Source organism: Alligator mississippiensis, chromosome 2 (genome assembly GCF_030867095.1).
Source record: "Alligator mississippiensis isolate rAllMis1 chromosome 2, rAllMis1, whole genome shotgun sequence".
NCBI lineage: Eukaryota > Metazoa > Chordata > Crocodylia > Alligatoridae > Alligator > Alligator mississippiensis.
In genome coordinates, this window is record NC_081825.1 from 241,747,943 (window position 1) to 241,773,501 (window position 25,559).

Here is a 25,559-nt window from a genome sequence, read left to right on the forward strand (position 1 = left end):
ACCATGTCCTCATGCTTCTGAGTGTGTTGTAGTATATAACTCATTCCCCATCCTGCCACTGCCTACCCACTAAGTGATTTTTAGTACCAATATGTAATAGAAGGTTTCTGCCCAGCATTCTGCTGTGTGACCTTTGGGTTCCTTCACTCCTATAGGCCCAACTGTGTTGTGTTTGTCTGGGAGATGTCACTTCACCTGTCTTTTCTCATTTTGCATAGGGCACTGCTGGCTTGGAAGTGACTGCTTATGAAGAAATGTCCAGCCTGGTAAATTACATCCAGCCTGTCAAATTTGACTGCTTTGAAGTTTCATCACGTAAGGAGGATTCTTGTCTTTTCCATGTTCTAAATGTTTTCATTCAAGAAACTTCAGATGCTGAGAGTCTATAGATATATTTGCAGAAACTCTGTGGCTCCAAGCTATCTTCTCCTTCCATCCTCTCAAAGTAGCACACATAGCTGTGCACACATCCCCCTGCAGGCAATAGATCAGATACTGTTCAGTGACACTGGTAAAAATAAAGGACAGTACCCATAATGTCAGTGGAATTATTCCCAGCTTGGCCCATACCAAGAATAGAATTTGACCCAGTCTGTGCTGGTATATACGGCTAGTTATTGTTTTCAGTGGGCATGGGGGAATATTACAGAACCTTGTTAGGAGAAGAAGAAAGTGGACTGATTCACGGTATTTATGAAAAAACTAGTAAAAGGCAGACCGTACATGGAGCTTTACTTTTAATGTCTGTGTTATCTTGAAACTAAAATTCAGAGTAAGGCTAGGGGAGCCCAACTCATACATTGAAACTAAAGAAAAAACGTGTACAAATCCCAGCCCAAGTATGACGTGGTTTGGAAATGAAAAGCTGTCACCCAACATTTCCTTTCAAAGAAAAGGTGAACTCCTCAGTACATGCACACACACGTATTGCTTTGCAAGCTGGTCATTTAGTATATGGCCCCATAGATAAGCCCAACCCAATCCCATAGTTAAGCCCAACCCAACTTTGACAGCTCCTGTTTATGTGTAGGTGTCCTCCCATTCTGTTCCAATGCAAAGGACCACCATGGGTGGAAAAGCCTTGATGTGATAATGATCCACAGTGAAAGGTGTGCATAGAGGATCTCTATGTTTCATAGGCCAAGCATGACTTCAGCATGCTTTAAGAGGGCCTGAAATGACGAGCTGGGTGAACCTTTCTTTTAAACAAATTCTTGTTGCATGTTCCCAGAGAAGAACCGAAGTTATGTCATCTCCTCCTTCACTGAGATGAAAGCCTATGACCTACTTACCAAGTCTCCTGTGCAGTTTGTTGAGTATCCTTTTTCCTTGATGAGCTCTTAAGCAGCACTTGTCCTGTGTACCTGGTTGATGCATTATTAGTAGAGCATGAGGGCATTCCCTCCCTGCCCTTCAATATAATGTCCTCTGGCAAGCTCTAGGGAAAGACACAGTCCCAAGTGTTAGTCTAAAATGCTTGGATAGAACAGGGGAAAGGATTTCTCTGGGTGATATATTTTATTGGATCAATAGCATAGTTAGGATAGAATTAGAGACGTTTTTGGAAGTAAGACACTCTTCTTCATGTTTTACTGGATAAAACACAGACATTACTTGCTTTTGGCCTTGATACCTTATTAACTCATGAAAAGTACCTCAAACTCAGATACCAGAGACACAGTAATATTATTTCAGGGATGTGTAGCTCATGCCAAAGGCTCTCTAGAAGGTGCAGTCAGGTACACCCAGTGCTTGTTCCAAAGCACAGAGCCCATCATGCAGAGCTGAATGGAAAGGCTCTGTCTCAGATATGACCTCTGGTATTTATAATATGGGATGTTTCTGAGTATCCAATAACCACTTAAGAGCTAAAGAAAACTATGATCTAAGGCTGCTTACAGACATGAAAAAACAGCTTTACTTCCAGCTCAGCGCACTCTCACACCAAACCCAGCATATGCCCAGAAGAGGCATTGAATTAGTTGGACTCGGCTCACCCTATGTCTATATAGATTGTGTGCTTCAGCAGGGCTTTTTGGTGCTTTTATCTAATAGCTGATTGAATCAGCTATTAGATAAAAACACCAAAAAGTCCTGCTGATGAGCCCAGTCTATACAGACACTGGGGGGCCAGATCAAACTAATGCGCTTCCTCTTCCGGTAAAGCGCTGTTTGTTTGTTTCCCGTGTCTGTAAGCAGCCTATAGCTGTGAGCAAGCCCCAGAGCACAGGGAGATCAGTAGTCTACTCTGGACCTGTTTCCTATAAAGTAACCACAGATATAACAAGCGACAGATGAGCCGGATTTACCCCAAAGGCACCCGGATGGACTCATCCAACTACATGCCCCAGATGTTCTGGAATGTCGGCTGTCAGATGGTGGCGTTAAACTTCCAGACCCTGGGTGAGTTACATACTGTCCCAGGGCTTCTTCTATGCTCAAATCCTGTGTTATTTCTTCCTCTTCCCTTTAATGGTGTTTCCCAGTACTGCCCTTGGTCCCCAAGCATGTTTGTTTTCTGTACTTCGTTTCCTGTCACAATCTTCCTGTCTGACTTGGTGCCTGCCCTGCACCCCTTTTCCACAGAACTGGAAGGGTTCATACAGTCCTTCAGTGCAATAGCTGTCTCTCTGGATGGACACACACACACACACACACACACACACACACACACACACACACACACACACACACACACACACACACACACTTTATGCAGTAGACAACATTGTAGGCCAGTGCAATCTCATTTTTAATCTGTGTAGAGCATTCTGGTGTTGGAGGTCAAGCCTTTCCCCTAAGGCACCACACACAACTAAGTGCCAGTCTTGAAAAAGAGGAACTGCCTTTTACCACACTCTCTGCTTTTCCCTCTCTGCTGCTGTAACCAGTGTGCTGATCTGGGAAGGGTGGGGTGCACCTTCTCTGTCCACTTCTGATAGCATCTGACAAGGGTGAAGCCATACAGAAGAGAAAGGCATCCAAGACCCCAAATCTCTCCCTGCTCTCTCTGAGGATGTGCAGTGTGGTGGTGCAGGAGGAGATTTGTGGGATGTGGAGAGGAAAAGTGGGAGAAGTGGGGAAGGAAAATTATGGGAGAGTGAAATGTGAAAGACTGAAGAGATTGTCTTGAATCTAGAGTGTGGAAAGAAGGAAGGGGAGAGTGGATGGCAAGGAAAGGAGCAGAGTACCTTAATATAGGAACAGACAAACTGGGATAGAGAGAGGAAAGAATGGGAGTGGGGAAGCTCAGGCTGAGGCAGAGGTACTGCAGAGAAGACTCTTGGTCTAGTTTTGCTACTGGCTGTCTATGTGACCATGAAAAAGTCCCTTCATTGCTATGCTTTAGTTTCCTCCTCTGGGTAACAAGTACTATGATACCTTTCCCAAAAGAAGGCTGGGAGGCTAACAAGCGTATTTCACATTTGAAACGTTCTGTGTGATCTCTGGATGAAAGATACTGTCTACGTGCAGTGTTCCTGTCCATTCCTTAAAACGTATGGTCTGTACTGGTGTGTCCTCACAGAAATTCCTCTCCCTGTGTCTGTTTGTCTGTCTCCCCCAGACCTCCCTATGCAACAGAATATGGCTCTCTTTGAGTTCAATGGCCAGAGTGGCTACCTCCTCAAACACGAATTCATGCGGCGTCCAGACAAGCAGTTTGACCCTTTCTCTGTTCACCGCATTGATGTGGTGGTGGCAAGCAGCCTGTCGATAACGGCAAGTACAAACCACGACACTGTGCATGCACAGCAGGGATATAAGTAGCGCCTATGTCCCTTCTGTTTATTACCCAGCAGGGCTCTTAATAGCAAATGAACCCATAACTTCATGTGAGAGTGTTACTATGGCAACTTCAAGGCCTTTCACTGTTTAAAATTAATCATAATCGCGTGAAAATGGAAAATTAGCATCTGCCACAGGGAATGATCCATGGCTGTGATGATGCAGAGGGAGGATGGTGGAGGAAAAGAACAGAGACAGGTGAAGCTGGAGAGTGGGCTGGAGGAGAGAGAGAAGTGGGGGCAGGCAGCAGAAGAGGCAGCTCTGAGGCTGGAGGAAGTTTATAGGACGTTCCTACGACTTTTTGTTTCTTGGCTTGTTCTTAGATTCTTTCTGGCCAGTTCCTTTCTGAACGCAGTGTGAAGACATATGTGGAAGTAGAATTGTTTGGGTTGCCTGGTGACACAAAACGCAAATATAGAACCAAACTGACCTCGACTGCTAACTCCATCAACCCTGTATGGAAGGAGGAAGTTTTTGCTTTTGAAAAGGTAACAACTCAAATTAAAGGCCTGTAAAGATCTCATTGACCACAGGGAGTGCTTTTTGGATATCCCATGGGTTATATATTCCTGAGAATTCATAGGTCCCTAAGAGTCTTTTCTGGACATTGTAAGAGCCACAAGTTCCTCTACAGATGGAAGGCTGTTGAGGACATTTTTGGAAATCCATGGGCCAAAAGGCTCTGTGTGCATCTTCAGCTAAATTTTCTAATCAAATTGGCCTTGAGAATCTCCAAGCACAGGGAAACAAAAGAGGCAAAAGGAAATGCAGCTACGTTGTTGCTTCATAGTATGAGGAACAGTGATTTCTGGGACACATCGTGGAATAATGGGAAGTTGCAAGACAAATTAGGTTATGGCTCCCGTACAGCTCTGCCCAGAAATATTGATTTGGTGTTCAGCTGTGAGGATATGGGAAGAAAGCACAAAAGTAATAATCATTTTGAACCTTGATATAGAGCCATACGTGAGCAAAGACCTGTGAATATGTTAACTCCCATCTTCTCCCAGCACCCTTGTGAAAAAATAGGGGAAGCTTTTACTTTTGCCTTCAAGTTACATGTTACACTTAGACTATACTAAAGCTGTAAAATGTTAAGCAGTGTTAAAGTTAGAACATGCTGTGAGCAGTTGCATGCTAAGGGTTAATACTGTTTCTTGCCTGCACAGCTGTGACTTGTCACTGGAGGTTTGGTGAGCAGAGGTAGGCCTTGGAGCCAAGACACCCTGCTCTGGGTGGTGGTTGGGGGCCTGGGAGTGGTGTACTGTACCTTGGGATGCGCAGATTCACTGCAAATTGCTCAGTTATCTCAGCAGATTTGACAGAAGTTAGTCTAACACAAGCTAGGTAGCATGGCCGAGAGTTAACTTTCACCTTAAGTGTTGTAACTTTAAGACACTCGGAGGGCACTTTAGCATGAATTAACAAGCTCTAGCATACAGACACTTGTGTTTTAAGTGCCCTTAATGTGGTCTAAGTGTAACCTGTAACTTCACCTTTAGTGTGAGCTGGTATTATCCCCAGCTTCTAAAACAGCCTAAGGGAGAAGGAAACATGCACTGACTTACCCAAAAATACTGGGGCTAAGTCTTAGAGTTCAGTGTTGCACAAATGTAGAACTCTTGGTTCCAAAATGATACCTTTTATTAAACCAACTGAGAAATTGCAAAAACATTGCTTTTTCTGCAGTTCAGTGTTAGAGTTCAAGAGCCCTTGACTCTCACTCTAGAGGCCATTTTTGTAGCCCATAATGTCACAAAGTAGCTCTTACCAAAGAGAAAGTAAGTGATTTCCTCCCATATTGGTTCCTGAAGTTGATTTTTTACACAGTGAAACAAACACCCTGTTAGGAGTCAAAAGCATTGGGACTTTGACCTCTTATGCTTTCTCCACAGATTATGATGCCAGAGTTGGCTTCCCTCCGAATTGTGGTTTTGGAGGAAGGGGGAAAGTTTGTTGGTCATCGCATCATTCCCGTTATTGCTGTACATTCAGGTAAAAGTGAAGCCTTTCTGTAGCACCACCTTCAGTGTCTGTTAGCACTACCCTGGGACCATGTTGTCTCTGGACAACACAATCTCAGCCTCAACTAAACTGTGCACTAGAGCAGCTTAATTCTTCGGGGGCTTGGTACAAAGGAGGTGAACTCCTATGCATTTCACTGTCTTGTCTCTACAAGATTCAGCTGTAAGCAGGGGAGACCTTTCAAACTCATCTCAGTGGGCCCATTGTTTAAACAACAATTTCCTAATACAGCTGCATCCCCCATTCCCCATGTCACCACATGCTGTGTTCCCTGTTGGGCCTTTGGCCAGAAGGAGAGGGGACTCACTCAATCTCTTCTGCTTCCTTACTTCAGGCTATCACCATGTTTGCCTTCGCAGTGAGAGCAACATGCCCCTCACTATGCCCTCTCTCTTTGTTTACCTGGAGGTAAAGGACTACATCCCTGACAGCTGGGCAGGTAGTATATTGTGGAAGCCTGACATGGTGTATCCTCTATGGAGCAGAAGCCTTGACTCCAAACTGTTGGTGCATTGAAAGAACCCTGAGAAGTTGACTTTTATTCTCCCTCTGTGGGTTGAGATGATTTTATGTACTACTACTGCCCAACAGCCAAGAAAAGGATTACCTAGAGCAGTGGTTCCCAAACTGTGGTACAGATACCACCAGTGGTACACAGACCACCTGTCAATGGTATGCGTTAACAGATTCTTACAATTAACTTATATGACAAAACATATAATTAACTTATGACAAATTACTGGTGGTACTCAAGGCTGAACTGAAAAATTTGCTGGTGGTACTTAAGGTTGCATCATTTTAAATTGGTGGTGTGCAATCTATCAGAGTTTGGGAACTGCTTGACCTAGGGTATGAAAGTTGGAAATACTCCCAGGAAGTATCTTTTTTCCTCAGTTTTGAAGTGAGCTATTCAGGGAACATAATAAAGAATGCAAGTGTTGTCCCAATAGCAGTATGGGATACTCTCCCGCTTAGAAATGGGTTATACGAGCAGTGGTGAGAGAGAGAGAAGGCCTCAGGAATGAAGAGAAGAATGGAAATCCCTTTTTTGAAGTACACCGGGAACCTTTAACCTGTCCACGACCAGAGCTGTGCAAAATTCAGCAGTTCTGACTCCACAGAAATTAATACAGACATTTATTTTCATTTTGATCTCTGGTAAGCTTATTCCTTTCCCAGTGTTGAAGTCATTTGAACCCCAAACCTAAAGAGAAACTCTTCTGAAATCGCAAATTTCATATGAGTTCAGTGCGGAGCCCCAAATCAGTCTGGATTCACACAAAATTAGAGTGAGCTGTATCAGAAAGTTTAGTGTACTCTTTACTAACCTTAGTCTGGGCTTCAGATTTGAAACTGAAAACCATGAGAAGTTCTCATTGCAAGTATTTACACTTCTAGGTAGGGCTGAGGTGCAGTGAGAGACAAATGAAGGAAAATATATTCCCAGGACCAGAGAGTCGACCATCCCTCTTCATGGGGGATTGGGGCTGGGGGTGAAGTTATCAGGCTGGGCCTGAGGTGGAAAGGTAAAACAGTAGAAGAGGACCCAGCAGAGAGAAGGGCAGGAAGAATCCTGGCATTACCTGTGAGCAGGGTTTAATCAGGCTGTAAATACAGCCCTTAGGCAGTGAGTGTGGAGAAGCTATAGGGCTAGGAGGGTAATCAAATGAGTCTTTTGACAATCTGGTGCTGTTCTTTGTTTTTAGATCTAACCATTGCCCTCTCCAACCCAATTAAGTATTTTAATGTCTCTGACAAGAAATCAGAGAAGGTGGAGGGCTCTGCAGAGGTAAGTATTCACAAGTGTTGCAATTGTTACCTCACACATGCTGTTAAGTAATGAAATGGGATCTCAGACTAGTATCAGAGGACCAGAGATGACCCGAGCAGGGTGCAGGGCCCCAGGCAAATCAGCCTGTGCAGGGCACCACCCCTGCATGCCCCAGATGCAAAGAAGCCAGCAGTGGATTCAGCAGCGGGGGGTGGGGTGCCAAGTAGCTGGATGTGAAGCCTGCAGCAGTAGCACTGAGTCACCACGGCTGCCCCACCCAGCTCTGCAAGGGCCCCCAAAGCAAGTAGCCTGGGGCAGTCACCCCGATTCACCCCCCACCCCCCAAGAATGGCCCTGCAGAGGATTGACACAACACCTCATTAAGTGACAGAAAGGCTTTATTTACTACAAATACAGTTGAATGAGCCCGAACCAAAGAAAAGTCCAGTATTTAGCTATAAGCTGATAATTTCTCATGAAACAGGCAAGAAGAGAGACGGTCTGCTTCTTCCACCTTCTTGAGATGGCTAGGGTGCAGCAGCAGCAGCTCTTGTCAGAGAGATTTTTCATTCTTGAAGCGTGCACCCTGTTAGCTGTTTCAGTCCTCTTATACCCTTTAGCTCAGCATCTTCAAAGCATTCTTGTAGCTGTGTAAATCAAGAGGGAGTCCCAAGCAATAACTGACAGGAACATCCTGTTAATCAAATTGCTCATTATTGGTTATCAGAAAATTTCACTTTGAATGAATTCCTACTAAGTTTGTAACATATCAAGGAACTGATTAACAACCAGGGAAAACACAAGCTTTTGAAGAGTGTCCTTGGAAAATCAAGGGAACCACTAGACAAAACAAAAGTAAATTGGGAGAAAGTATCTATCACATATAGAGAATGACTCTTCCTGCACGCAACGGGTGCGTCCAGACAAGCATAGTTGTGCAGTACATGGTACTGCAAACACATTTGCAGCGCCACATACCACAACAGTCCAGTGTTCTCCACACTGCAAGGGTGCGCTGCCCAAGTGTGCCAGGTTTTTTTCCCCTGCAGGTATTTTTTTTTGACCCCTGGCTATCTAGGGGTCAAAAAAACAAAAAACAACAAAAAAAAAAACCCGTGGGAAAAGAAAACTGCTGAAAAGCGGAGCTGGGCCATCCAGAGCTGTGCTGCAGCTGGTGGCCAGGCTCTGCATGGCAGAATTCCCATGGCTGCAGCCCTGGGGAGCCCCTAGGGCCCCAGGTAAGGCTTCTGGGGCTAGTACAGTGCTGGCCTCAGCCTCCCCTACCCCATGCCACACACCAAAATGCACATGGCACAGGTATTCCCCAGGGACAAATAGCAGGTGCATCCCTGCTACTTCTCCCTGGGGAACCAAATGTCTGGACATGCCTAACATGAGTTGATTGCAAAAGAAATATTTATCATATTAATTAATCAAGGGTAGACATTTCACACAGTTGCATAGCAGACAACTAGGAGCCTGCTTAAAACCATCATAAATCTAGTAATAGGAGCTGGAAGTGACCTTATTATTTCTTCTCAGAAGAACCAGCTGCAAACTCACATCATCTTGCCCTATGCGGTCAGAATCAGTGTATTTTAACTTGTGTGTAGGTCCCAGCTTGCATGAGTTTCAGAGTCATTGATGCTTCATGGGTTCAGTCTGAGACCATGCTGAGTGCTTATCTGTCTGGATTGTCTGAAGGTGGTTCAGTCTTTGAGGGGCAGCAGGGGCTTCAGTGCTTATCTCAGAAAATCTCTGATTCCTGGGGGCTATGCCAAATTCTTAATGTGATAATTATAGAGCTTACATGATGTCTGAAAGACCATCCCCAGCTGTCTGGTGTTTCACAAAGCTGGGCAGATTAGGGCTGAGCTCTTGGGAGACCTCACTGTCTCCAATTGGAAAGCACAGTTTATTTGCTTGGGTTTATTCTTGTATTGTTTGGTCTTTTAGTCTGCAGCTCCATTTCCTGTGTCTTTTACTGTTGCACTGATTCACCTCTGACCTTTGTTTTAGAGGCCTAACATGCAGAGGAGCCTTATGCCAGCTGAAACCAATGGGATAGCAGATTTCACCATGAAGCTTAGTACCGCTTCTCCAAATGGACCAGCAGGTAAAGCTGTAGATTTGAGTGGGACTCAGAGAATGAGAAGGGAAGATGACCATTGTCCAAATGTGAAAGGAGGGGATACCAAAAGGTCTAGGGACCTGGTTTTGGAAACAGAGCCTTCCAGGCTTAAGTCACTTGCTTTAATTTGAACAGTGGCCAGTACTGACCAAAAAGTGTTTACCAGAAGTGGGTTTACTGACCAAAAAGTGCTACCATCCAATGACTCTTCAGGGTCCTTTGTGAAGAGACTTGCTCTTTTCACTCTATTTCCAAGTGGCCAGTGGTATAACCATTCCAATTAACAGCATTGGCAATCTCAGTAGGTGAATCAAAGGTCCAGGGATCATGGAAAAAGAATTCTCTTCTTACCTCTAACTGCGATCTCTCCAGGTCAGAGCTGAGCCATATTGGTGTTGTACTAGGGAAGAAACTTCCAATGTGAGCAAGGGCAATAATGGTATCTGCCCTAATGATAAATAAGGAGTTTGTTTGCCAAAGCTGAGGGTGCATATCTTTTTGCCAGCAGCCAATTTGCTGGAAAATAAAATTTTGGAAAGGAGCAGAGATCAGATTAAGAGGGAGCTACCTTCCCAAGGTGAAATGGTTTCTCTTGTACATTAAGAGCAACTACTAAAGTGAATTCATATTTAAAACAAGGTGAGCACCAGCTTTTGTTCCCTTTACAGTAATATATCTAGGCTTAGGAGAAAGTCGCTGGGTTTTTACAGATGTCTAGTTTATGGCACCAGAACTGGTATTGCATTTTTCATTGATGCATGGCTTCCAACATGAGTCAGCTGAAATTCTCTCTTCTATAATGACTCCCCAACAATGTGCACCCAGGATCCTTTCCCTTCAGAAATATATAAATATCAGAGTCAAATGTTTCAGTTCTACAGCCATTTCCACCCCATTTTTACATTAGTCCAAACCAACAACTTCAGTTGCATTACTTCAGATTCTAATGGTGTCAAGAAGCAGCAAATCAGGCCCCAAACTCCTAGTGGTTGGTAGGATTTGAGCTGTTCTGAGCAGACCAAATAGTAATCTGGGTACTCCCATATGCTGTCTGGCTTGTGGCAAGTATTTGTAACTAGGGCCAGTCCAACCATTAAGCAAACTAGGCAGTTGCCTAGGGGACCAAAATTTGGGCACAATACAACAACCCTCACCAGTGGGGAGCGACAAGGCTACAGTCCTCCCAGGCTTTGAGGCCTGGAAATGTGTCTGTCTGGGTTTCCTGAAAGTCTTGATTTTACTCAGAAACACCCCCATGGCACCTTCTTTCAAGTGTTACAGTGTTTGAGGGCAATTCTGGGAGTTACTGATTGCCTCTTTTGAAGTTCTGAGTGCTCTCATGTCCCACTGAAGTCCAGTTAATGGCTTTTTGTACCTCACATGACTGAGCCATTACTGACACTATCACATTGTATTTGTGGCTTACTGAAGATTGTTAGATATTCTACTGATTGCTTCAGCTGACCTCCGAGTGCCATCTAAAATCCATTAGTACGTCAGGGTATAAGGTTTCTTGAAAACCAGCAGAGATGGCAGCAAGCGTAGTGGATGCAGTAATGCAAGCCCCACCCCCAGTCTCGGAGTCCTCACCCAAGCCTAAGCAGTGGTGTTCCAAAGCCTAAATTTCCTCAAGAGTGGGAATGGAGGAAAACGCCAACAGCCCCAAGACATTTCATGGTCCACTGCTCCATTTCAAGTCAGAAGTCCTAGAAGCATGTGAACGAGAATTCCCTTTGTGATTTCAGGAACCATGGCTGTGGGAAAGGAAGAAACTGTAAAGGAAGCTGCTAAGGAGGTTACAGGTAACTCCACCCTGCTTACTTATAAGGTTTGAGACCCCAGTTTTATTTCATTGCATAGTGGGGTGATGTGTCTGGTGTCCTAACACTAAATTCATGTTAATCAGTAATTAACATCTCTATATACATCCTTGTATGTGTATATCCCACTGTAACAGGCTAGGACACCAGGGATGGCTATGATGCACACTGCTGGTCACCCTGTGCCTGTTATGCCCTTGGTCCCTTAAGCATTCTCCCCTTTCTGCTCAGCTGCCACACCTTAATGAAAATAAGTACTTAGAAAACAAAGGTTGCCCTTAGGATCACTGAGTGAGATCTCATCCACTCCTGAGCTTAGGTCTCACTACTCAGCTACTTAGGGGCTTATTACATGGCTCCAACCATCCCTTACACCAGACCCATACCTCACAGGTGTCACTGTCTGCCATCAAGCTGTGTCTCTATGCCCTCACCCAGGCACTTCACCCAACTTGGCTACTCCTAGGTGCAGTCCTGGGTCCTTGACCCCAGTCTTGTCTCTCCTGAGACATTGGGCCCCTGACCCTGACTTTGCTCTTCTCTGGACTGTGGGTCCCTGACTCTTGTTGGTCTCTGGCCATGACCCTCCCAGCCATTGGTCCCTCTCCCTAGACCAGGGTCAGCAACCCCTAGCACGTGTGCTGAGCATGGCACACAAAGCCATTTTGTTCAGCACACCACCACCAGCCCAGGGTCTAAGCAGCTGCTGCCAGCCACAGAGCCCAGGCTGCTCCCAGCAGACAGCTGGGAGGCTGCAAGCAGATGGGGCTCCGTGGGCCGGCTGCAGCTTGGGGGCTGCAAACAGCTGCTCTGGGCTCCAGCATATCAGCACTCCAGCATCCTTCAAGGTAGACATTTTGGTTTTTTCAGCACTCCGGCCAAAAATGTTGCCTAGCCCTGCCTTAGACCCTGGCTCTGTTCCTAGGCCAACTGAGATCTCTGGGCTCCCTGGTCCCAGGGATCTCCAGCCATGGCTCCTCCTTGACCATTAGCCCCTCCTGGGCGCTGCTCCTAAGCCAGTTCAGACCTCCGGGCTCCCTGGCCCTGGTTGCACCTCCTGAGCCACAAGTTGCTGACTCTGCCTCTCTACCCCTTGCGGACTATGGGTCTCTGACCCTCCTTGCTGTCACAACCATTCTGCTGTGGCCCTGCTCTTTGGATTTGGCTCTTCTCTCTCAGGCTCTGGCCCCACTTCTGGGCTGCTGAAACCACTGGTCTGCTTACCCCAGCTTTGGTGTTTGCCAGGAGCCTGGCTGCAGCCCTGCTGCTCACGTCTTCTTATCTTTACTGCCAGAATCAGACTACTGCCCCAGCTCAGACTCTGGGCTTATATCCTGTAAGCCCTACCCCCTTTTGGGTCATGTGACTTCTGACTGTGTCCTGCGGTACCTGCAGACTGCTTCATCTGCAATGTCTTCTCTTAAAGTAGCAGGAGCGCCAAGCCTCCTGCTACACCCACATATTAACATACTTGAGATTCAACATGGGGCTTTTGTTAACTGTAAGCAGCAACTGTATGAAAAAGTGAGTCTATAGGTTCACTGATTCAGGCCAGCTGCCCATAGCAGTATCAACCTCAGTTTCAGCACCAGACAGGGGACCTAGTTCATCCTCTAGGCTCAGCCCAGGCAAAAGAACAGCAGAGAGCTTTGTCATCTTTCTCTCTTCTGACCCAGGTAGGGCCCTTTTTGTCTTCCAGCCAAAGTAGTTGCAGGATGGCTAAGTTTATGCTCTGCTGCCAATGACCCAAGGAGACAGGGCAGTAGCTGTAAATAGCTGGAGCACAGCAGCCACAGCTGCATTGATCTCCTGCCTCAGGGCATGCTCTTAACACATGCTCCACATGAGGGGATCCTGAGAGAAACAGCCCAGAGCTAACACAGCTAGCCCTATCCTGCACAGGAAAGCTCCTGTGTTTGAGCAGTTCCAGATCTGCTGCCTGTGGCAAAATGTCACAAAACAACTATTCTGTCTCCCAGGAAAGCTGATGTTTTTACTGATGTGCATCCAAGCCAGGGACCCACCAATTGCTGTGCTGGCCTGGTGGTTGTCCTTGTGCTGGGGGCAGTGTTGGAAAAACAGCCTGAAAATAAACAGAAACAAGAATATGGAAGGAAAGTCTGTGTGGAAAGCAGGTGGTTAACCAGGCAATCAGGACTGCTGATTCATTGTATTTTAGAGCTGCAGACGGCCAGCATTGAGGAACTGCAGAAAATGAAGCTTTTTCAGAAGCTGCTAAAAAAGCAAGAAAAGGAGCTGAAAGAGCTGGAGCGGAAGGGAAGCAAGCGCAGGGAGGAGCTGCTGCAGAGATACTTGGTCCTCTTCCCAGAGCGGAGCAGCCAGAGTGGCAAGTGGAAAATGTGCTCTGGGAAAATCCCAAAGAAGAAAAGGTATAAAATAGTGCAAGGAACTACCCTGTGTTAAGTGGCACTTAGGAGGCCTGCTGTTCCCACACACTGGAGTGCTTCCCACAGAGAAATAGACCTGAGTGAGCCATGTGCTTCCCCACCCTGACACAGGCACGGGGCTGTCACAAACTTCCGTGGCTTTGCAGGGCATCGCATGTCCTCTCTCAGTGGGGTACTGGAAGCCTTGTTCATGCAACGAGGTGGCAGAGTATGGAGGATGGTTAGGCATCACCTGTGCTGCTACAGTGTCCATTATTCCTTTACCTGATGTTGCAGGAGTCTGACTACAGAGGAGATCAATGCAGGAGTGAATCCTGCCGAGATGGCAGACTGCACTGACAGCCAAGTCTGGGAACTGAAGGAGAGCCTGGAGATTGACCTCAACCAACTGGGGGAAGAACTCTATGATGGCATTCGAAAGAAGAAAGAGCAGCATGCCACAGAGGTAAGGCCTGCTCATATACTTCCAGGGACTTCCAGACATGGTGGGACCCACCCAGGATGTTGCAGCAACAGGAGTTACACCTCAATTAACTGCCACCAACAGAGCATTGTAGACACAGCCAGGTGCAAAGATGCCCCTGAACACACCACCAGTGGCACATGGAAACAGCACATCATTCCTATATTCTGCTTCAGTTGTTATCAAAGAATGCTCAGAACCTTACTGCCCCCAGAGGCACAATGTTCACACAGCATCCTCCCACCACACCCATTCTGGGCCCTGTTCCAGGGGCCTCCCCCTCTTCCTGCTTCTCTTGAGATATGGGGGCATTTTGCATTTGCCTTCTGTCAGTCTCTCAGACTCTTACTTCTGTGGAACATACTCTAGAGGCCATCAATAGCTGTAGTGCCCTCAGATGAACACCTACAGGCAGAACACTGCCAGAGAGAGAACACCAGAAGTCAGAACACAGCCCAATGACACTACCCATAACTTCTTGCAAACTCAGTGCATCACAGAGACCCTACATAAAGTGCACTCATTGCATCTACACACACACACACACCCCAAAAGGTAGGAAAACTGCACGCACAGTATAACCTTCAGTACTGTGACAAAACCCACAAAGACAGCTCCACTGATAGAGGCCAGCTATAGTCTGCCAGCACAGTTTGGTCCACAGGCATCAATCTAGGTTTGCATAGCCAGTGTTAGGTAGTTCCAAAACCAGGCTGATTAACTGGATAGTATACTTAATGGGCAGAGCAGAGAAGTCAGATCCTGACTGCACTGTTTTTTGATCCTTTGAACAGCAAATTGCCAAAATAATGGAGTTAGCCAAAGAGAAACAGGCAGCTGAGCTGAAGGCACTAAAGGAATCATCAGAAAGGTAAGTTCTGAGCATTTGAACAACAAAGGAATAATACAAGCCTCTTATTCAATATAGGGCTTTTCATTAATAGACCTCAAAGTATTGTGCTGAGGTTGGTAAACAGTGTTGTTTTTACTATACAAAAGAGGAAATGGAAGCACCAGTTACATGACTTGTCCAAAGTCACTCAGTAAGTCAGTGGCAGAGATGGGAAGGTGGCTCAGGTCTCCTGAATCCTCTGTTTTGCATTTTACAGGTAGTATCACGTAGAGATGTTTTAGCTGGTCAATCTGTTTTAGCCAGCCTGTTTTAGCTGGCCAGCCCTTTTTCTTCTAGGGAGATAGGAGTATAGGACCAGAAGCAACTTCCTGGATCACAGGCACCCATCCCCTGCTGTCACAACCACCACATCTTATCATCTCTTTCATAAGCTGATCAAGGTCCACCTTAAAACCAATGCTGTTCCTTGCTCCCACCTCTCCTCATGGTCTAGGCCTGCCCCTGCCCCTCACTCTCCTGATGATTAGACAGCTTCCTCTAATTTCCAGTGTAACTATATTCATGGCTAATTTGTAAATATTTTTTTTTGTACTAGCACTACCGTTAGCTTAAATAACACCTCTCTCTCCCTGGGTTTAGCTCAAGTGTATTTATTTATAGGCAGCAATTACATCAACTCTCACCCTTCATTTTACTACCCTACAAACCAAACTCTTTTAGGCTTCTCATGTATGAGCATCTGTGTTCCTCTGCTTATCTTCATGACCTTTCTCTGTTCCTGTTCCACTTTGAACATGGGTGCCTGGAACTGTGCCCAGTTTCCAAATGAGCTCTCACCAGGCCTTGTGTATAGCAGCATTAACACTTCTCCATCTCTCACGGAAATAACTCAGTGGATGCATCCTGGAATTGCACTTGCCTTTTCTAAGGACTAAACCCCTGTCACTTGTACAAGCACCCTTGCTCATCTGCATCATGTTACTAGCTTTATAGTCATCAGTTGCAGGTGTCTGATTTCATCTTGTTTTTCTCTTTGGTTATTTGCTATTCTAATTCCCTTATAAGTTTTACTTTATGTTCCATGCCATATGTGATGTGCCTTTATTTGAACTTTTAGTGAGCTAGATTTCTGTTTTTCCAAAAATATTTGTTGGACTCCAGTAGCCTTCTAGTATAACCCGTCTTTTGTTCCAAGTACTCTCTTGCTTCCTTTTTTCTTTAGGGACATGAGTCTGTTAGGAATGTTCTAAAAGAGACCAAGTATAACAAGGTGTTGAGAAGTAATGAGTATGAATTTGTTTGACTTGCACATTAGACCTGGGTTATTTTCTCCTGTCTCCTGGGTCTGATTCACCTTGGGTAAGGAGCATCTTAAATGCTGTAAACAAAAGGTCTGATTTTAATTTTAGATCTTTTATGACATTTTCCTTCACTAACAAATTTGCCTTTCTGGAGCGTGACACACTCCAGGAGTTTATTTGTGTAGCAGCCTGTGTTTCATAGATCTAAAGTATACAATGGGTGATGGTCTTCCCATCCATGATGCATCCCTTTTGCTACAGTGATATTAAAGAGATGAAGAAGAAGCTAGAGGCAAAGCGACTGGACCGAGTCCAAACCAAAATCCGGAGTACCAGTGACAAGGCTGCTCAGGAAAGGTACCACAGTGGACAATGCTGGGTGTGGTCTGCCCAAAGTACAGTCCATGTCCGGGGCAGTACAGTGCACTGTAGCCTTTATCACCACTAGGGAGATCTGAAGGTGGCTAAGTTGGCCATGGAAGGGAAACCTTTATATGGTGTTTTTCCTCCTATCTTTTATTTCATGCCCTCTTGGAGGAAAGCTCTGCTGTTAGTTGGTATGGTTGACCTGGCCTGTCTATCCCTCTCCCAACTTACACTCACTTGTTGCCATCATGTCCTGATATATATATGCCCCTATGCTCCACAGGAAAAGTGTCTGCTCTCTAATGGCAGTAGCTATGTCCTGCCTGCACTCTGCTCTGTGGTACCTTCCTCCCTGTACTGCTATGTGCTCTCTGTGTAAAGGAGTCAGATAAATCAGTTCCATGCAGTGCATAAGTGGCCGATCTCCCAACTCACCTGTGGAGCAAGTGTTTAGCATCTCTCAAAGCCAAGCCTAAGGAGTCCATATGCAGATACTCTGCATGTCATTAAAAACAGATGAAGATTTTTCAACTGAAATTCCCAAACCCTGATAGGAAAGCAAGCAAGCAGGGAGGAGAGTCTCTATATGGTATTTATCTCAAGGGTGATCAGCAGGGATCCTAGTTTTCCTTGATTAAAAAAAATAAATCACAAATTTTCTGATTATAAACCCCAAAATCTGTGATTAAAATGCAACACCCCTACATAGAGAGAGATATCAATAAAACATTGTGTTCAATTGATATATTTACAATTTTAAAGCAATTTGGTAGCCTACTCATGCTTCAATCACTATGATAAAATGCATTCTAAATACCTATATATTTTGGTATTGATTTGGGGTTTTTTATCATAGAAAATCAGAGCTCTCTCTGCCTTTGCTCATCAGGACGCAGGTCCAGGCCCCTTACTCCCCATCTACAGACCCCCAGCCCTCTCGGTGCCCCTCACTCCCAGCCCCTTGGCCCTTCTAGTGCCCCTCACCTCCACCCACAGCCCCCTGCACTCCCCCAGCCCTGCTGGAGGGGGCCCCCAGCCGCCAGGCCTACAGAGCCAGGGACCCAGGTACACAGCCCCCTACCCCCTGTAGCAGTGGCTGAGCCCCAACTGCTGCCTGCAGGAGGCAGCAGCTGCTACGGCCTGAGCAGGGAGCAGAGTGCAGAGCCCAGCTCCCCCTCCCCCAGGGGCCTGAGCAGAGGGGAGCTGGCTCTCTGCCACAGTGCACACTCCCAGGGTGTGGGGGAAGGCACGTGCCTCCCAGATCTGAATACAGGATGGGGGTGGGCTGCCTGCTACAGGCTTGGGTTCCCTGCCCTGATGTCCTTCCCCTGGGGCCTTGGAGCTGTTAGGGACAGCTCCATGCCACCACCCCCACTGCCACCAGGTGTACAGGGGTCATATCGCCAAGGCAGTGCAGAGCTTGTAGCATCAAGGAGCTTCCCCGCCCAGCCCTACTATGCCCTGCCATGCTGAGTCCTGCCTGTTGGGCTATGGAGACCCCAGGGGGAGAGCAGCAGGGTGGGGAGCCCGAGCCTGCAGTGGGCAGCCTGCCCCTACCCCTGCCCCACACACAGATTGGAGGGCACTGGTCCCCACCCTTCTCCCAGGAGTGTGTGCAGTGGTGGGGAGCTGCCTCCCCTGCCTGAGCCCACAGCAGGCAGCCTGCACCTGCCCCGCGCACGTATCTGGAGGGCACGTGCCAGCCCCTGCCCCCCAAGAGTACGCGCAGTAGTAGAGAACCAGCTGCCCTCCACCAGTCCCCAAATGAGCCACCTGCAGCTCCATCCCACCCTCTGCTGGAGCCCTGCAGCCATGCATTTCAGCTCCATTCCCCAAATCCCACACACTGCCTGGCTGGACACCAGCCCCAGCCCTACTCTGCCCAACTCCCTCCCTATGGTGGCCTTAATTCCCCCACCCCCACTGCACTCCCAGATTTACCTGCAGGAGCTACTCTCCAGGCTGCCTGGTGGCCATGTGCCATGGTGCCCTCTGCCTGATTGCCCTTCTCCTGCTCCCCCCAACCCCTTGCAGGCTGGAACTCTGCCGGCTTGCAGAAAGCTCTTTGCAAAGGAGTAAATTCCACACATTTCTCCACTTAATTGAAAAATCCATGTTTTTCTTGACTAAAAGGGAAAATCCACATTTTTTTTTTTTTTTTTTTCTGTGGGAAACTGAAAACCTGGATCCCTGGTTATCAGTACTGCTGTCCATTTTTATATCTTTCCCTTATCCTAGCTGATCTGCACTCTGTTTTGTTTAACCTCTTAGGACATGCTGCTACCCCTTCCACTGTTCTTCTAAGAGCACCTCCAAGAGGCATGCCCTGCTCATCAGCTCCACACACGCCAAACCCAGAAATGAGGCAGTGAAGCCACTCTGAGAGTACTTTCTGCCACCAACACAAGCATACCACAGATCTCTCTCTCAGGAGCTGGGGGCACCCTTAGGGCAGCTTCATTGCCTTGTTTCTGGGTTGAGCAGGTGGACATGCTTCTTGGTGACATTCTTAGGAGTGCCTTGGAGGCGAGACAGACCTGTCCTTACTGGGATGGCAATGCCACCTCTCTTCTAACCATTCTTTTTTCCTAGGTGAAAGCTAAGAATGCTTCCCTTCCCTAATACTCCTTACCTAGACATGCCCCACCTGGCTACACAGGCATCTCACACTAGGCTCAAAACCAGCTCCTCCAGAAAGCTTCCTGTTACAGTCCATGTCTAATAATTTGTTAGCATCCCAACTAAAATATTTCTTTAGCTACTCAGTAAGATTTAGTGCCTGTTAGCTTGGAAGATAGATTTTTCCTTATGCCACTTCCATTTATACTGCATATGTCATAATAATTTGTACTTTATAAGCCCATTTTTCAAATTGCTACTTCCACTAGTGCATTTTTATACAACATAGTATACTTCCAGGGTATAAATTATTTGTCTTTCTATATGGATGTAAACAGCACTATATGAAATATCACATTTAATGGTAATTTTATTGACATTGACTGACTGAGGCCTTCTGTAAAGATAACAGATGAACAGGATTTATTTTATTAATAACTGCTGCTCTTGTGCTTTTGAAGATTAAAGAAAGAAATTAATAATTCGCACATTCAAGAAGTGGTGCAGATTATCAAGCTGGTAAGTGTCTCCAGGGAAACTTGCTGTACCATCTTTGTTGTTGAAGAAAATGGGTGTGTGTGTGTGTGTGTGTGCGCGCGTGCGCGCGCCATGGTTACTGCATTTGCATGAGCCAAAATGGATTTCTTTCAGGTGGCTTATCTTGTCAAGCTGGCAGCTTGGAGTAAATGCATATTCAAATCTGTAGTGGCTCTGGTTTCTGAGAAAGGGTGAAAAATGCCACGATTTCACTAAAGATACCAACAGCCTCACCGGGTTTCCTTAAGACCTGGAGACAAGGCAACACAGGTGTGATTTCTCCAGGATTCTGCAAATTCAACCTTGCAGGATACTGCAGAGAATATTTTTTACCACCTCTGTTCAGAGAGATGCCTTTAGGCCCTGGCATCGCTGCAGTGTTTTTAGTCACTCCATGGTTGTAAATCTGCAGGTGTGGATCCTCTAGGGAGATCCTCCTCAGTCCCCAACAGAGTTCTGCCTCTGAGCAGACACAGACCTGGTATACAGAGCATGTTTATAGAATGATTCCCCCAGTATTGAATCCAGGACCTTGAGTACTAAAGAAAAAATTCCACTGGTTGGATTAGAGGGAAAGGCAACACAGACTTGACAAGTTACATGCAGCTTTGGCTATCCTGAACTTCCTTTGTTGTAGAGTCATAGGCCCACATTGAGTGTGTCTGGTGGCAAAGAAGGGGTGGGATTGTTTAACAACATAAATGTGAGAGTTTGTTTTATTCTTCTACAGATGACAGGAAAGGCAGCCGTACTTCAACAGAAACTGGAAAAGAAGCAGGCAGATTGTTTGCAGAAGATCAAGGAGAAAGAAAGCCAGGTAAAGGCAGGGATAACCCCAGGATTTTGTGATTATTCGGTACATTATATCCTAGCCTTAACTAGGACTTGGGCTATTTTATGAACACCCTCCATCTATTCAGAGTTACATATATCACATACCCCTAGTTCCTCTCCAAATACATCCTATGCAAGTTAAAGTGAGAAGCCAAATGATTTAGATGACATGAAACCCATCTCTATGTCCTGAGTCAGTAGCAACCTATTCAAGTTGACAGAGAATCCATCTGTGTGCGCTTTGCTGGCTTGTATGACCTGAGCTAGTGAGCTTTGTTCAACTTCCACCAGGCTAGTTTAAAAGTTACAAAATGGACAAGTTAAACTGGCACCTTGGTTGAGTAGAGTAGAGTAGAGACTTTTGATTTTGAGATGACCCCCCCTAAGCAGGGTAAGATAACTGGATGGGATTGTTATGAAAATTAGTGCCGTCACTTCCTTGATGTACATGTACTTGAGCTAAAGAACTACAGCCTCCTGCACTTGAAATCCAACCCCTTGCACGAGTAGAGAGAGAGTCGTGTTAGTGTGAAGACAGACAGGGCAGGGCAGCACCTACGAGACCAGCAGATTCAGAGAGATATAAGCTTCTGTAGGCAGCCAACTTATTTTGCAAGAAGCTATCAAGGTAGGCTATCACCTATGAAAACTCATGCCTCTCTGAACCAGATAATCTCCAAGGGTGCTTACAGATGTGGGGGGGAAAAACAGTGCTTTACTTCCAGCAAAGTGTGCCCCCACATCGAGTGCAGCACATAGCCAGAAGAGGAATCGCATCAGTTTGACCCAGCTTGCCTAAAGTCTATATAGCTTATGCTCTTCACTGGGGCTTTTATCTAATAGCTGATTCAATGAAATCAAATAGGGCTCAATTCCTGACATAACCCTGCTGCAAGCAGAGTTGGAAAAACTGAGATTCTGCCCTACTATGTTCAGTTCAGTTTTGTTCATTTAGTGATAGCTTTGTGTCCCAGCAGCCAGTGGATACTGGGGCCCAAGCAGCCTCATGCACTCCCATGTGCAATTACACGTGCAGCAAGTTTTAAGATTGGGACAACCGTGCTTTAAATTACATCAGCATGGACCAGGGGACTGTGGCTTGGGAAAGAGGGGCCTGGACCAGCATCCTGGTGAGTGAAGGAGGTAGGGGGAGCTCTGATTTTCCATGGTAAAAAACCCAAAATCAAATAAGGCTCAATCAGTATCCCTGTCAATTGAATCAGCTATTAGATAAAAGCTCCAAAAAGCCCCACTGAAGTGTGAGAGCTATACAGACACTGGGAACTGGTCAAGCTGACATGATTTCTCTTCTGTTAAAGCAGTTTTGTTTTGTTTTTTCCATGTCTGTCAGCACCCTAAAAATATCATTCCACTCTGCCTTTAACCCCTTTCACTGGCACTCAATTCACTTTCCCAATTGAAAATTCTATGTAACCCTGGTGGAACTGAACTTTGCTTTTTCTCCTGTGTTACAGAAGTGACACCAGATCAAGTGTCATGCACTGAGTGATTTTTCTGTTTACAGCTCCAGCAAGAGGCACTGGCAGAATACAAGGAGAAAATGAAAACCCTTAACATGGAGGTACAAGATATGGTGAAGAACTGTCTGAAAGTCTGCTTCCCTTTGGAGCCTGACATCAGGAAGGAAGAGGTCCTGAATGCCAGTGAGGGAGAACAAGGCACTAAGGAACAACTGGAAGAAAAGATCCCTGTAGCTGAGATGTCAAGGCTTGAGCTATCCAAAGCTGAGACTCAAGATGAGGAGATATCTGCACAGAACCAAGAAAGCAAATTCTGAGAGAATCCTCCTCACTCTTCCATGTCTGGAAGGGCATTTCCAGCACTAGTGGGGTCTGTAGTACAGCTATGGACATGAATAACCATCATATATAGGCAGAGCCTTTCTCTCCAGGGATCTGTATCAGTTGCTGAAATCCTTCAGAAATTTCCTACATTATTATCCTTCTAAATATGGGAGAGAAAAGGTTTGAAGGCATCAGCCGATGAGAGGCTAGATCTTGGTCATGTTGTGCATGACCTTAGCATCAGGGCATTTCAGCAGCAAGAAAGGCTCTGTGGCTCTCAGTTCTAACAGGGCCAGCTGTCCATCATTATCTGAGACTTCAGCAAATGTATTCTGTTTATAAGAGAGAGTGTCACTTATGGCACCCAACAACACATCACTTTCCCCCTCACAAACCTAGTTAAATAGTGCTAGCTGAACAGATTCTGGCCTGCTGTGGTCTTTCTGAGTTCTTTGCAACAGAGGACTCACTCTATTTTTGTTCCATAGTCAAAAACAAGTGAAAGCAAAGAGCTGGCATTTTCCAAGGGTTACCCCGAGTCTGAAAAAAAGGTGGAAAAACCACTACTGTAGACATAATTGCATGGCTATGCTAGTGCAGCCCTCTAGTGGAGACATGGCATATGCCAGCACCATTGCCATAAAAAAAACCAACCCACAACAAAACCTTAAGCCAGCAGAAACCCTCAGCTATCAGCAGAGCTACATCCATACCAAGGGTCTTGCTATAGGATGTTTTCATGCCCGTTGTCAACATGGCTATACTGGCAGAATTGTGTTGCATAAACTAAGCTTTAGGGAAGAATTACAATTAATATTTTGCTTGTCCTGCGGTACAGATGACACCACGAACTGTACATAGAACTGCCACACACAACAACTTTCCCCCCAGTTATGCCACTTTCCTCAGTCATTTCTAGCACAGTTTCCTGTGCTAGACTGTACAGACAGTTCCCTCAAGGCTGAGTGGCAAACCATACACGGCACGGTGTGTAATTTAAAGCATGGTTGCCCCAATCTTAAAACTTGCTGCACATGTGATTGCATATGGGAGTGCATGAGGCTGCTTTAACTCCAGTATCTACTGGCTGCTGGACCACAAAGCTATCAAGCACTAAATGAATAAAACTAAAAACTGAACACAACAGGGCAAAATCTCTATGACATCTCTTTTTTCATCTCTGCTTGCAGCAGGGATATGTCAGGAATTAAGCTCTATTCTGGGGCCCCCAGTATAAATTAGAGCAGTGTCAGCCTGTGGGGCCTGGAAGCAGATGTAGCAGTAGTTCACTGCCTTTTGATCATGCTTCTACCTTGTTCCCAACCAGTACTTCATATCTCCATATATCTCCTCCCCAAGTCCTGGGTAGGGGGGCTGTCAAAGAGCACTTACACCAGTTCTGCAGTAGCTGTCTATAGGATTTTTGTGCACGTCACCTCAGTTCTGTCTCTGGCCAGTGCACCCTTGCAGCATGGTTTATGCACACCACAGTTTTCATACATGTTATCTTGTAACAGCAATGCAGTTAACTCCATTGGAAGCAGTCATTTTACCTTATTACATGATAAATTGCATTTCTGTTAGTGCTTTTATCTCTTGTTAGGCGACTCAGCCCTGAGAGCCATCCATTTGTAAACAGTGAGCATTAATTAAAAGCAAGTAGGAAAGGATATGATTTGGTGTAAAAAAGAACCAAGAATGGGTAGGTTGTTTCTGTGGAGCTTCAGGTAAAGGTGTGATAGGAAGATGACAGTGGTCAGCTTCTCCAGACTGACCTGCTCAGGATACAATGAACAGACTCCTGATATCTGTAATAGATGTCTGTTGCCAGCAGGTGCAAAGGACCAGGCCAGCAGCTCTAAATGCCCTCTCTGTTGAGAGAATCCCCTAGAACTTAGAGCTGCCATCTTTAGTGTACCTTTGTGCTGCTGGAGCATAGAGCAGTCTCTCTCTATAGAAACTTTATCTACTTAGAACTCTCTTCCAAGTCAAGAAAGAGAGGAACAAATAAGAGAATGTGCTTCTGGTTTTCAGAACCTTTCTACTTAACTTGATAGGCAACACTGGAGGGAAAGAAGAGGTATTCCTGACTAGAGAGATGCTACAGATTCCCACACACAGGTTTTTATAGCATTAGATGCTGCTACCCAATATGATATTTGCCATTGTAGAACTGTACTTCTTACGTCTATAGCTGGCCTGGCATGGCAGTCATAGGTAGAGCAGAAAAGAGTGATTATTGAATAAAAACTGTTGCACCAAAGAACTACAGTGATGAATGTATTTTAAAATGTAGCTATACATGCAGTTAGCTCAGAACAGTTACCAAAGACGAGAAGGTCCTACTGTACTCTGATGTCCAGGTAAAGGAGACTTGTATCTCCCCTGTAGCATTGCATTGGCATTGAAAAATACACTGTTTTATCAAAAGCTGAAGGGATTGTGTATTGTAAAGTTGTGATTTAATTTATTTTATAAAAAAAATAAAACATTACATTTCTATAAAACTTCTTACACTTTTTTTCTTAGGGTGAGGTAGGTTAGTGAGAACAAAATGAATCAAAGATGTAGCACAGTGCAGGTGGGCGACAACAGGAATATTAAGTTTCCATAGTTCTCTATTATCTATACTCACTGTTCTCAGGTACTTTCCTAATTGTAAACAAAAAGGGAATTATCAAGAGACAGGAAGGTCCCTTGATTAGCATACTTACCAATGGCGACAGCCAGACAAATCATGAGCCACAGTAGAGATGTATTTGTTGCAGATGGCTATCAGCAAAGACACAGAGCAGGGTATCCCCAGCTGCTGGGTGGGGGGCATAGCTGGACGCCAAGCA

General features: G+C 45.7%; 1 protein-coding gene across 1 annotated transcript in view; it reads left to right on the forward strand.

Annotated features, from left to right (window-relative positions):
• The window catches only part of PLCB2 (phospholipase C beta 2), a 65,443-nt gene extending 40,202 nt beyond the window's left edge, over positions 1–25,241 (forward strand). Inside the window, exons 16-32 of the mRNA XM_006275560.4 lie at positions 219–315; positions 1,232–1,316; positions 2,279–2,403; positions 3,566–3,720; positions 4,110–4,274; positions 5,682–5,781; positions 6,146–6,250; positions 7,518–7,600; positions 9,602–9,698; positions 11,459–11,515; positions 13,713–13,923; positions 14,218–14,386; positions 15,199–15,275; positions 16,820–16,915; positions 20,005–20,062; positions 20,811–20,897; positions 22,440–25,241. Of these exons, the coding sequence (XP_006275622.1) occupies positions 219–315; positions 1,232–1,316; positions 2,279–2,403; positions 3,566–3,720; positions 4,110–4,274; positions 5,682–5,781; positions 6,146–6,250; positions 7,518–7,600; positions 9,602–9,698; positions 11,459–11,515; positions 13,713–13,923; positions 14,218–14,386; positions 15,199–15,275; positions 16,820–16,915; positions 20,005–20,062; positions 20,811–20,897; positions 22,440–22,712 (2,040 nt within the window). The 3' untranslated portion in view covers positions 22,713–25,241. The remainder of the gene's footprint in view (positions 1–218; positions 316–1,231; positions 1,317–2,278; positions 2,404–3,565; positions 3,721–4,109; positions 4,275–5,681; positions 5,782–6,145; positions 6,251–7,517; positions 7,601–9,601; positions 9,699–11,458; positions 11,516–13,712; positions 13,924–14,217; positions 14,387–15,198; positions 15,276–16,819; positions 16,916–20,004; positions 20,063–20,810; positions 20,898–22,439) is intronic.
• The last annotated feature ends 318 nt before the right edge of the window (positions 25,242–25,559 follow it).